Raw genomic sequence first — 13,662 nt, 5'->3', positions numbered from 1 at the left:
TTAATATAGAATACATTTAATGGATAAATTATAATTAAGAACCCTATAATTTCAGTTCCTGTCAAAGCATGCAGTTTTCCACAGTATTTGTAACATTAAGACCACGAAGATAAGCATATTGGTCTTAAGAGAACTCTATTATAAGAGAACTATTTGTTGCTTCAGCAGATATTCCTGTAAACATACTTGAGACCACATAAGGCTTCCCTTTTAAAACCAATAATCTAAAGTTTTTTTTTGTCCCTTTAAAAAAAACACAAACACAAAACAAACAATTTTGTGAATACCTTCACAGACACCACCTAACTTGTCATGCTAAGAAGTTTAAAAACAGCTGGAATTGTTTTTTTTTAACATAACAACCCCCCCCCCCCCCCCCCCCCCCCCCCCCCCCCCCCCCCCTTTTTTTTGTTAAACTATTAACAGCTGCTGGGTTTTGTTCCAATATTTTCATCCAATTTTTCATTCAATAGCTTCAACCAGTTTTTCTTTATGGGAAAGCTAGGCACACTCTTTCGAAAGCTAAATTACACAGACACCCAATTCCAAACTGAATCAGACTGAAGTCCATGATATTGTACAGCCAAATGTTCCGCTTCGTTTATGGAGTAAGATTCCCCACAGTAGGCCACACCTACATCTTCAGTTCCTCAGCGCACGGTTTTTGGTAGCACACACGGCTGGATTGGGGTACATGCTAGGACGTCTGCCTGCAGTTTGAACTGCAAGTTCTTCTGTACAGGGCATACTCACTTTCTTTTTAAACTGGTTTTTGAAAAGTATATCCTGAGAATAAATTATAACAGTATCTGAGCAACGTAAGGAGAATGTGTGCTCGCCACTGCAGCCAGCAAAGGGAGGTCATTAGATTCAATCCTAAAGAGAAGAAAAAGAACAAAGTTGTATTATTTATTACATAATATACCAATGAGGGTTGTAAAAATTGTGGAAGAACCAATTTAATGAGGTATCAAGGAGCAAGTTACTACTTAGTGTGCTTCTTTTGTAAATCATGCTGTATACAAATTTTACTTTAAAATAAAATTGCATATTTGACTGAAATATGGTTCACGGGTCCCTTTTTTTTTTTTTTTAACATTTTAAAATACCAAAGCAGATGTAAATGTGCGCCGAAGGATTTGCTCGGGAGCGGAAGTTTATTTTATTGTGTTTAATTTACCACTGACCCAGAATGACGCTTCAATATGGTCATGTTTACACGATCACAGTCCTTAAAGGTTTCAGTGAACTCCTTCCCAGCACACACTCAAGTAAGCTAAAGTACCCAATTCAACCGGATGTGTATTCTACATGTCATTTACATAAAAAAAAAGACATTACGAATGCTAACTAAGAATTCAATAATAAATAAAATAAATAAATAAAAATACATATTATTATTATTATTAGCACCTTCTCCAAATTAGTCGAAATATTTAACACTAAATTAATAAATAAATAAAACCATCACTCAAACTGAGAGCCATATTTTACTCTTCAGAAAACTCCGTTCAAATACAGTATTTAACATTTGTGTTGTCTGAAATCATCTGGATTTACAAGAAAACAAAACAACAAAAAAAAGTTGGAATCTGTGTTCTATTACATAAGCCTACCACTTAAAATTCTGTTCCAAAAAACTAAAAAGATGCATGCAATAAACACCTTGAATATCTGGAATTCAACACATTGAAATAAACATTGCAACGAAAAGTTGAGTGCCTACCCCAGTACGACTCCAAGCTCCTTCACACGCACTCTTGCCTGCCCCTTCAGGTATTCTGACAGCATCTTGCTCTTGAAGTACATCTCTTGAAGTCTGTCCTCAAGATGCATGATACACTGAAACATGTAACAAACAAATAAGGCTAGATCAGAGGAAGCAAGTCTAGTCCTGGAGAGCTATTCCAGTACAAGTTAAACATTTACAGTTAGTGTTTTGTACTTAATTTAGCATCAAGTAAACACCCTGAGTGGAAAGACCAAGGTTGGTAGTATAAGTTAACCATGCAATTCTAATATATAATATATTATATATATATATATATATATATATATATATATATATTATTATATATATATATATATATATATATATTATTGGTGACCATCCATCTTCCTCTTGATCACATTCCACAGGTTTTCAATGGGGTTCAGGTCTAGAGATTCGGCTGGCCATGACAGGGTCTTGATCTGATGGTCCTCCATCCACACCTTGATTGACCTGACTGTGTGGCATGGAGCATTGTCCTGCTGGAAAAACCAATCCTCAGAGTTGGGGAACATTGTCAGAGCAAAAGGAAGCAAGTTTTCTTCTAGGACAACCTTGTACTATCCTCCACCACATTTCACAGTGCGAGACACTGGCTTGTAGGCCTCTCCAGGTCTCCGTCTAACCATTAGACGACCAGGTGTTGGGCAAAGCTGAAAATTGGACTCATCTGGGGGTGCTTCAGCAAGGCTGGAATCGGGCAGATTTGTCTTTGTGAAGGACACATGAATCAAGCCAAGTACAAGGTTATCCTGGAAGAAAAGTTGCTTCCTTCTGCTCTGACAATGTTCCCCAACTCTGAGGATTGGTTTTTCCAGCAGGACAATGCTCCATGCCACACAGCCAGGTCAATCAAGGTGTGGATGGAGGACCACCAGATCAAGACCCTGTCATGGCCAGCCCAATCTCCAGACCTGAACCCCATTGAAAACCTCTAGAATGTGATCAAGAGGAAGACGGATGGTCACAAGCCATCAAACAAAGCCGAGCTGCTTGAATTTTTGTGCCAGGAGTGGCATAAATTCACCCAACATCAATGTGAAAGACTGGTGTAGAGCATGCCAAGACGCATGAAAACAACGTCCCAGAAAGAGTTCTTCCTGTGCTTTCTAAGGCTCTGCCAAATTAATCTTTTTTTTCCTTCTTTTTAAGTGTGTCCCCCCCACCCCCCCACCCCCACTGTGTGTGTTAACCCGTAACAGAAACAACTGAAAAACAAACATGCATACAAACACAAACTAGCCTTGGAGGTTGGTGAAAAAAATATTGTTTCAGCTTTTTAAAAGTAATAATTACATGAATCCCTTGCTTTCTTTTATTTAACATGGTTAAACTGAGCTGTCTGTTTTACGTGAATGATAGTATGTAAAAAGTGGAACCAAATTCCCAAATGTAATGTCTATCTTTTTTTTTTTTATCTGCAATTGAATCCATTCTTTCATGCTAAAAGCTGAATGTACTGCTTTAGACCCATAATGTCTATTGATCAGTTTCCATATGTACCATTCAGTTGGTGGCAGCATACAAATGAAATATGCCAGAGGACCATCAGTAAAAGGGTGTCTTACAGGATTGGCTATGACAGGTTCTACTGTACTACTTCAAAAACAAACAAAAAAGTAAATAAATAAACAAACAAACAAACTGTGAGATTACTGATATAACTGACTTTGCCTAAAAATTATGTACTTACAAAATCAGGGGAGAGATTGAGTTTATAGAGCTGCAGAATGGACTGGAGCAGGCTGGTGACAAGGCTTGAGACAAGGACATCTTTTCCTAGTTTATTGCTGTCTACCGCTCTCCTCTGACTCGTAGCCACTTGCACTGTCCACTTATCTGTGTCTGCAATAATACAGACAGCTTCTGCTATTGGCTCATCTAAGGCTGGATGCTGCAACACAACAGAAATACATTATTCACCTAATCCATGCAATCCAATAGAGAGAGGTGCACATTTAGATTAGTTCACAGGTGTCCAATCACCTTGATCATTCTTCTTCAGGTTTAACAGGTAACATTATATAAATAAGTACTTCAGGGTTTGGTTGGAGATTGAATTTGTTAAATTAAAAACAATTAGAACTGGGCTGTAATGAAGATAAGGAGTGCAAGGGCTAACTTGAGACACCCCTGGGATCTCTTCAACAGACTCACCAGTGCAGTATTATGTACAAAACAAAATGGAGGAAACACGACAGAAATCTTGAGAGAAAATAATATAAAGTAGGGATGATGTTCCAGGTCTTTGCTCCAATCATGTTTGACACTGATTAATTAACCCAAATATACCTGCTTACTGGTCCTATATATTATTCCTTTTAAATTAATGGCCCGCTAAGGTTACGTACACACACACTGCAGTTGGCTCAACAACTGTATTTACGAACGACACTCGCTGCAGTTGTTTGTTGTACATTTCATTTCATTACTGAAGTGAGTGCACTCCCTGTTTAAACAAAACACTGAACTCGGGCCATCGTTACATGCCGATCATGAGGTTTTGTGTGACAACATGGAGGCTGTGCTTGTTTATGCTTTTGGAAGAAAGTACAGTACGTAACCAATCAAAACCAGTGGAGATGCTGTTTTTCTTTTTCTATATTGTTTTATTTAAGTTGCAAAACCAAAGATATATAAAAAATTCTTAACAAAATATTATACAAATGTACTTGGATTTAAAAAAAAAAAAAGTATATTATATGTATGTACTATTTATCATTGTTATGCATTTAGTATTAATCAATATTATCAAAAAAAAAAAACCTTGGCTCATCAGGCACCATATATACATCTCCCAGCTCAGCGACTGACTCACTGTGTGACCCTGAGCAAGTCACTTAACCTCCTTGTGCTCCGTCTTTGGGATGAGATGTTGTTGTAAGTGACTGCAGCTGATGATAGTTCACTCACCCTAGTCTCGTATCTTGTAAAGTGCTTTGTGATAGTTGTCCACTATGAAAGGCGCTATATAAAGTGTTTATATATATATATATATATATATATATATATATATATATAGAGAGAGAGAGAGAGAGAGAGAGAGAGAGAGAGAGAGAGAGAGAGAGAGAGAGAGAGAGAGAGAGAGAGATAGATAGATAGATCTCACACGGAAATGTCCGATAAACAATTACATCATTAGTTGAGCCGAAATCCACTGAGCACCAACTGCGGTTGACTAACCAAACTGAATTAACAACCAAACTTGCCACTTGTTCTTAAAAGGATTAACAAGTGCGGTTGTTGCTGTACTTTGTAACTGAACTGTGTGTGCATACAAACCGTATTAAAAGGGCAAAAGGTGAACTCACAACCGCATTTAGTTTGTGTGTGTATGTAGCCTAAGACAGGAATTGAACATCTCTGGATTAGGGCAAAGTTCAAGTTTTTTTTTCAAAATAAACTACACTAGTTTAAATATTTTTACACAGTTGTTGAATACCTTCTGATTTGTATAATTTGTGCCTATGGATGAAAATAAAGAAAATAAAGTATTGAACAAAACAGCAGCAGAACAGTAAGTGATTTATGACGATCTTATACAATTAAGAAAAAGTGTGTGTTTATAAGGTCTTTTAAGGAACTCGTGCAGTAGGGGAGGTGTGCAGTACTTACTCTGACCGTGTGATCAAGATCTGCCATTAAACACTGCTTTAGCCTTTCATCTGTGCTTATTCCATGCAATACAAAGTCTGGCATGTATTGTGGACAATAGCCACCAAATAGGGATCGTCCAAAGTTGTTTGCATTTTTCTGGATAATATTTTCTGTACTAAATTTGGGACAAAAAAAGGAGCTTTGATTAAACAGATTTAATAATATACTACATTAGCTTGTGCACTCAAGTTTTTAACGCTACAGTCTGGAGCAAACAGTGTTGCTAAAGCTTGAACTCACTCAGTGCACACATTACATTTGTTTTGTACTCTAATATCAGCCTATAGACTGCACACAGACCACACCACAAGGTCACTGCATGGGACTCATGGGAACCAAATTTTCTTTTCCCCAGAGATGAGGCTGCTACCTTCAGATTAAGAGTGGGTATGCAACAGTAGACATACACCATCAGTTCAACCACAACTTGCATTATACAAACCCTTTAATACGGAAGATTAAGAACCAGTGTTAGGTTCACACTGCACTATATGTCTATAAATAAAGAAATATGGTTTATTAAAAAACAAACTGCAAAAACAAAAAAGGTACAAAATACAGACTGAAATATCAAAGGAGTTATTGCAAGAAAAATTATTTATGTGCGTGGGTATATTTACATGAAGATATGCATTTTAACAAGTAGGTTACCTTGGAAGTGGCAACTCGTACTCTTCTCTGCTTTCGTCCACCTTTCCTTCACAGCTCTGCCAAGAGATACGATCTTTGGGTACGTCTTCGTCATCACTGTCTCCCAGAGCACTGTCTGAACTCTCGTTCCTGGGAATGTCGGCTTCTATGCCGAATGTCACTTTTCTCTCAGCATTCCCACAGTGGACTGCCATACAATCAGCTGGAGTGATAATCGTGTTATCTTCTGAAAAATATTCATCAAACATGCTGGTATTCCCCTCACAGGATGGGATTCTGGCATAGCAGTGCTTTAAACGGGACTTGAATGACGATGTAACTGATTCACTTTGAGCCTCTGTTGGAGAGACTGGTAGGGGACTGTCTGGGCCGCTCTGGTGACTTACTGCTTCTTTGTCTGTGGTTTTCCTGAATTTCTGGTAATTGTTATCCATTTCTCTCCTCCTGCTCTCAAGATCTGAATCAGGAGAGACAGAACTCCCAATCTGGAATTTCACCCTCTCCAAATGGGGACTGTGATGATCGGGCATTCTGAGGCAAGGTAGGTCCTGTGAAGACATGATGATGGATTTCTTTTCCACTGAAGGACTGGACTCTAATACTGTGGCCGAGCAGTCCTCCATCCCCGCCAAACAATGTATGCTGCCGGCTGCCGCCCCCATCACTTTGACCAACATTTCCTTTTTAACCTCCAGACTGCCAGTAGCCACTTCCCGGCAAGATTTCAGACTGCTGCAAACGAGGGTGGCCTCTATATCCGACGCTGTCCTAGCAGAGCTCAGTTTTTCATTCTCTGTCAACTCTCTGTACCTAGCTTTAGGTTTGTCTTTAGCTGACATACCCGGACTCTCTGGACTGCTGGCTGGCTCCGCAGTGTTGTCCTGCAGTTTCTCAGAGCACTTCTGGCTGGCTTCGCTCTGGACTGTGACCACTACGTACTCGCAATCCTCCACCTCCCCTTTCTCAAGTGTGGTGGTGATTTTGCTGGTGGTTTGAACAGGCTCTCCATCCTCAGCCTTCCCGCTTGTCCTCAGCTGTATCTCCTGTAGATCTGAGCATCGGATGAAGTAGGTGAGGACGTACAGGAATCGCTGAACTAACTCCCTGCGCTTCCCCACAACAACTGTCCGGGTCAGTCTGACAGGAGAACCAATGGCTCCATAAAGGTCACCTAGTAAAAAATAATAATTTAAAAATAACAATAACCAGGAAAGCCTCACTGAGATTAAAATGTATTTTTCATAGGAGATCTAGTTAAGAAGGTGTATATAATAAAAAAAAAACACAAATTCATTTGAGCACAACCAATACAAACAAGTTAATCAAACTGTTATATAATTAGGCTTGCTACTGTGATATTAAATCGTAAAGCTTGTTAAACATCGAATTCCCCAAAAATATGAGTTTGAGATTTATAAGAGATAAACGTCAGTAGAACCACTCGCTATTTATTTTCTTACCAAAAACAATCATTTAGAAACCATCTCTAGTTTGTGTAGTTTTTATACTTCCTGGCTGTCCCGTCTCCGTTCCGCTTTCAATGGCGAGGCATCGCTGTCAGTCAAGTCAGTGGTCTTAGTATTGTGGTTTCACTGTCACTAGTGCGCTTTCCACCTATCTACCGAGCAAGTTTATAAGTTACTCAGTAACACTGCTACAAAAATAGTAGTGCCATTATGGTGAAAAATGGTTTTCCATCCACTGCAAATTCTAGAGAGTCAAAGGGAATTCCCTCTGACGTTTCATGATGTCATAACCTAATTTGCACGTGTCGCTATGTTTTCAGGTTTGTGTGTGTGTGTGCGTGTGCGTGTGCGTGTATATATATATATATATATATATATATATATATATATATATATATATATATATATATTATATATATATAATATATATATATATATATATATATATATATACACACACACACACACACACACACACATTAAAACAAATGAAAGTCTGTTTGGGCTTACGCTCGCTTCTCAAATTGATCCACCAACCTTGATTTATAGATTGAAGTGCAAAAGACCAATTGGTCGCATACTCGCTGTAGTCTTTTAAAAAAGATGTTCTTCATTTTATTAGTTAAAACATGCTTTTTACTAAATCGAGCAAACAAACAAAAAGATAGTAGAACAAACAAAAAGGTAGCAGTTTTGACACAACAGGTTTTCGTCAGGTTCACAGTATGTTTCGGGGACTAGGTTCCAAGGGGAGGGGGGAGGGGAGGGACACGACACTCAGACTAGGAATAATAAGGGCAAGTTAGTTCTGTTCAACTGTCTGTTTTGTTGTGTATATTTTTACTAGTAAATGTATACTATAAAAGTCAGTGTAATAAACATTTATATGCTGCGATTTCTGCGGTTTATTTGAGACTTTTTTTTTTTATTATTGTGTAGGATCTTTATCTATACAAGGCATAGCTCCGCATTAACCAAACTTCATTTGAATTTGAATGTTCTATTAGAATGTTGGTGACCATGGTTTTGGTGCATGTTGAATAATAAAGGGGCTTTGTAGTGGCATAAACAGTCTGTTTTTTTAAAAGCATAAAGGTCGATTTCACCCATTCTCTGCTTGAATTGAAAAATTAAGATTGTGGGAAAAAACGGTAAACTCTTTAAAAAAATAAACGTTAATTTGGCAAAAAAATAAATAAAATAAATAAAAATAAAAAATCTAACAGTAGCAAGCCTATACATAATGCATTAATCTCAATCACCAGTAGGTGTCATTGTAACCCTGGTCTGCTTGCAGCTGAATAAACTAGTGCACCAACAATGCAGTGCAACCTAGTAAGTTAGGTTAAAAAAAAAAAAAAAAAATAATAGTTAAGTAAGGATCAAGTGTTTTCCTGGTATATAATGGTTTTAGCCATTTTCTTAGGGATTGTTTTATCACTTCCTGTTTAAACTCACCTAGCTGTGCCCAGAGGGGATTGTATGGGTGAGATTTGGCCAGCAAGTCCACTGACTGGGAGGTGTGCTTCTCACAGAATGCCTTGATGGGAGGATGATCATTTGGCATTACTGTGGGAACCCAGGCCAAGTGGTAGGTCAGGACAGCCGTCAGCAAACCAGACAGAAACCTTCAAAACAAAACAAAATCTTATGGTTTCAGAAGGCAAAACTATGCAAGAGTTCATTTCAAATAACTCAAAATAATGAGAACATGATTCATGTATCATTATAAACACATTTCACTTACAGGCGTCCATAGCATCTAATAACAAACGCCTATGCATATTTTCAATAAACAAATTCCAAATCCTTAAATTTGGAAAGAACTTGTGCAGAAGTACTAGATTGTATCTCAAACCTGTTTTTTCTACAATCCGCTGACGTCACTCCTGGTACAGTTCAGATAAAACTGCACAGCTCTTTAAAACCCATAGCATTGGTTCAATTCCATTGTATTACAGTGCAAAATGTAGCCCTCGACTGGGGGACCAATGAATGGATGGTCACTGCCACTTACTGGTTCTTGGAGGTCTGCTCTGCTAAAAGCGTGAGGTCTTTAAGAAAGCGCTGACAGAGTTGTTTCTTCTCCACTGTATGAGACATCATTGTTAACCACACTGGCTCTGTGATTCTTGGTGCCATGTACAGATTCCAGATAGTTGTCCTGATTCATCAAAAGAAAATGACACCAGCAATTGAAATTAAAACACAATCAAGAAGTACTAAAACAACAAAGATGCCTAAGACAACTTATTCCATTCTATGAATAGCTGACTGTCTATTTCAGAGATAAAGTCCAACCTAGCGCTAAAAACATAAGCCACTGCAGACAACAAAATTCAGGACCAGTAATAGATGTTAAACTAAGCCTTAAATTAAACTCCTGTATTTTTTAATAGCAGTTCTGGAGTATGATCTTTGTTTTTGTGATTTATAGCACGTTGTGTATGTGCATCTCTTATTTTGATTCAGCAGCCAGACCTGCACAAAATTGTATTTCTTACACAATAAGAGACAACATGCTGACAGTGTAATGCAGTATGGTGAATGTCTGCGTATGTGGGAATATTGTGATCAGGTCATAAATAGAAACCCGAGCCCATACAGTCAATTTACAACATGAAGAAAACCCCCAAAAAACAATGTGTATTCTGCTGTACAGAAGAGGGAGTCTCTGCTTCCTTTAATAGGTAATACGATGGGGTACCACAGTTAAAGGATATTTATTTATAGGCAGAAAATAAAACAAAATCTTGTCAGTAAGTAACACTACATCTGCAGTAACCATTTAAACTTGTGTAATGACAAACATGTCCTGCTGGCTGGCTTTTAGAAATGTGAGAGAGCTGGTAGTTGCTCCTTCATCTGTAAGCATGCCAACATTGATTTTATGCTGTAGTTATTTCCATTTATAGCCTATGTTTTAGTACTGAATAAGACACTTGTTTCTGAAGTCTGTGAACTCAAACACTATTGACACAGATGATCTAACATGAATTTAATCATGTTATAAAATTATTGAGCCACATAATGTACTTAAAAAAATACATAATTGACAAATTTGAAATATGTATCTCAATGATTTACTACCTTGACAGAATTTGCGCAACAGTTTCTAATATGGGAAGTGAAAACCAGAGGATCAGCATAGCTGCTCTTGAACCCCTATTTTTGGCAGCAGGAAGTAAACCGTTTAGATCAGGATGTGCATGGATCCCAAACTGCTAAATAGCAATGCAGGTAGGCCACGTTTTGATTGTGTTTCATTTTGATCCTATTTTTTATTATGTAAAATATAAACAAATCAAAACAGTCCAGTCCACCTCCCCCCCCCACACACACACACACACACACACACTTGGGTGCACCCACTCCGTTTTCCATATTTATTTAAATCTGAAGGGTTTATGAGACAACAATAGCAGGGATTTAAAGAAAGCACAGAATACTTTTTATAATGTTTTTGCTTGAATTTTTTAAACTAGCATACAGTATTTATTTATTTTTTAAACTTAAAACTACTCTATGCCATCCTTTGCTTTATAGCTAATTCAGTGGGGTAAAGTAGGCTGTGATAGGTCTTCGCAACCTGTTCTTCCAGGATATATATTTTTGCTTTACTTTAATACAGGGTTACATATAATGGCTTTGATTACATTTTGCAAATTAACAAATAACAAAATATTTGTCAGAATTTAGAACGGATATTGAAACATGAAAATACCATGTTCATGCCAGCACTATTGATCCCTAACACTTTTCATACGGTATCAAAGTTGGTCATGGTGTTCTGACACTTAACCTCACCAACACTCAATTCAGAATATTTAAACTCCAAATAGATTATTGTTTTTTTTTTTTTTTTTTTTTTTTAATAATTATACAAAAAAAAAAAACCTTTATAAAACGTCCCAATGTATTTACTGTGCTGGTAATATTAACAGTGAATATCCACAGCCCCGACACCTTAAACCAGTATAAGAGAAAAGGCTCATCTTATATGAATAATTGATTCCGTCACTGGTCTTCTCCGATCACTCACCTGAACTCTCCCAAGGCATCCACAACACCACATAAGTAAACTTGGACCCGCTGACTGGATTCAGCTGTCTTCCTGCTCAAAATCATAGCCTGGGAAAAACATTAAAAATAACGGTCTCTGGCTACAAAAAGAATAATTTTAACTACGAAAGACTGTAATAAGCACATGTTTTAGTTTAAATGTGAACAAGATAGTGGGAGCCGTTGACTGGGACATATCTAATTATGGTTTTAGGAAGTATAGCGATTTAATTTCTCAATTAAGTGTGCAGAAAGATCCATTGGAAAAGGGCTTATTTTTAAGATGCTGAATACTATGTATTCATTCTTGCATAAAAAAGCTCTTACATCCATTTAATTTATCAAGAACGCCTGAGTGGGACTCAAGGACATTATAAACACCAGAGGATGACTTTCTACACAAAAAAAATATTCCAAGCATGTAAAAAAGGACGGTGGTGACTTATAAGCTGTTTTGCAGTAAGAGTTTAAAACCAAATGCACCCCAAGAACCATTTGTAAATGTTCTTCAGTAGATGGAGCCACACTAACAGGTGTTGGCTGTTACTATAAGTTGGCCTGCACATACCTTCTCTACTGCAGTCTTTAGCTTGCTCATGTGGGATTCAAACAGTGGGAAGTGAGAGAAAAAGAAATCCTGAAAGCTCCTGTTTTCTCCCTCCTTCTCAGAGAGAGAGAAGATAACACTGATGGCGATTTTCTTTCTCCTGATCATCACTGGGTTGTAGCCACAGCTTTCATCTGTCAGGCTAAAGGTTTCATCAGTGTACCTGTGGACAATATTCACAGCTGTCTTATACAACAGGTACGTCTCTATAACATTGCCTTGTATAACGTAATTCAAAATGTAGATTTTAAAAGATTACTCCAAAAAAAGCATATCAAACTGTTCAAAGAGAACACATTTGCCAAATGAATATGCCAAAGCAAAGTAACTTTAGAGGTGTTTCAACTGCTTTCCTGAAAAACAAAAATATAACTGATGAAAAATCGTAAAAGATAAAAGCGTGTGTTTTTCCTTAAAAAAACACAGAAAAAAGCACTTAACGTATTTTTATTTACTGACGTCCACGTCACATGGTGTGTGCTAATCAGTGGAAATTCAACCAAATGTATAGTTTTTATTTATTATGCTGTTACTCACTGCAGGCACATAATATATGTCTTATTTAGCAGAAGCCTGAAGCAACATACATATTGTAAAACATTACTGACCCATTGTCACCCATATAAACTAATTTATGAAAGGGTTCTTTTGCATACATGTTTATTTTAAAGGGAGTGGCAATGGTTACGATCACCTCAATCAACGTACACATAAAAAAAGGAAATATATTATTAATTAATTAATGAATACTATTTATTAATTTTGCAGACACCTTTATCCAAGACGACTTGACAGGTGTTACATGGTTACAGTGCAAGCTTAATACAGAATACAGTATTTTCACTGATAACCCCCCCCCCCCCCCCCCCCCCCCCCCCCACAAAAAAAAAGAAAGAAAGAAATCGGTGTATATCCAATAAACACTGTAAATTATGGGTGCACTGATAAATCTTATCCTATCGGCATAGAACCGATAAGGTAAGTAAATAAATAAATAAATAATCCACGATCAACAGTTTTTGGCGATAATGTACACCAACATTCATGCTTGAATTTCTTCCAGCACAGAATTTATTGGTTGGTCAGACGCGCTTACTAATGACAGTCATTTTCCTTGCAGTGCTGTGTAATGTGCAATCAGCCTGCAGTAAATATGTCTCAAAAAAGAGCGCGTTTAAATGTTTTATTTTTTTATATCTGGAAGACAACAGGAAAGCCCAGTTGTGTGCAGGACAGACTTGATGCTGCAATAAATCTAATAATGAACTGTGAGTAGAATATTATTGATTGCTCCAGTCATTATTATTAGTATTATAATTATTAAATGTCCTTTTGTAATTTGTGTTGATCTTGCTTAATCTGCATTTGTTGTGGGTGTTTTTTCGGCTGCATTTTGAAGCAGAAATTGATAATTGTGCCTTTTGTTAGTAACAAATTCAAATTTAACA

The 13,662-nt window shown here is 37.3% G+C and overlaps 1 protein-coding gene across 3 annotated transcripts in view; it reads right to left on the bottom strand.

Annotated features, from left to right (window-relative positions):
• Positions 1 to 377: 377 nt before the first annotated feature.
• LOC121295287 (folliculin-interacting protein 2-like) overlaps positions 378 to 13,662 on the bottom strand; it is a 36,780-nt gene continuing 23,495 nt past the window's right edge. For all 3 annotated transcript variants that reach the window (XM_041219749.1, XM_041219758.1, XM_041219766.1), the window contains 9 exons: positions 12,176 to 12,377; positions 11,588 to 11,676; positions 9,563 to 9,709; positions 9,004 to 9,173; positions 6,080 to 7,250; positions 5,387 to 5,543; positions 3,465 to 3,665; positions 1,727 to 1,842; positions 378 to 876 (listed from right to left, as the gene is read on the bottom strand). In XM_041219749.1, coding sequence (XP_041075683.1) covers positions 798 to 876; positions 1,727 to 1,842; positions 3,465 to 3,665; positions 5,387 to 5,543; positions 6,080 to 7,250; positions 9,004 to 9,173; positions 9,563 to 9,709; positions 11,588 to 11,676; positions 12,176 to 12,377 — 2,332 coding nt within the window. In that variant the 3' untranslated portion in view covers positions 378 to 797. The remainder of the gene's footprint in view (positions 877 to 1,726; positions 1,843 to 3,464; positions 3,666 to 5,386; positions 5,544 to 6,079; positions 7,251 to 9,003; positions 9,174 to 9,562; positions 9,710 to 11,587; positions 11,677 to 12,175; positions 12,378 to 13,662) is intronic.

Source organism: Polyodon spathula, chromosome 2, assembly GCF_017654505.1.
Source record: "Polyodon spathula isolate WHYD16114869_AA chromosome 2, ASM1765450v1, whole genome shotgun sequence".
In the NCBI taxonomy this organism is placed as follows: Eukaryota; Metazoa; Chordata; class Actinopteri; order Acipenseriformes; family Polyodontidae; genus Polyodon; species Polyodon spathula.
The sequence above is the reverse complement of the archived record's forward strand: the minus strand, read 5'-3'. Positions and strand labels throughout refer to the sequence as shown.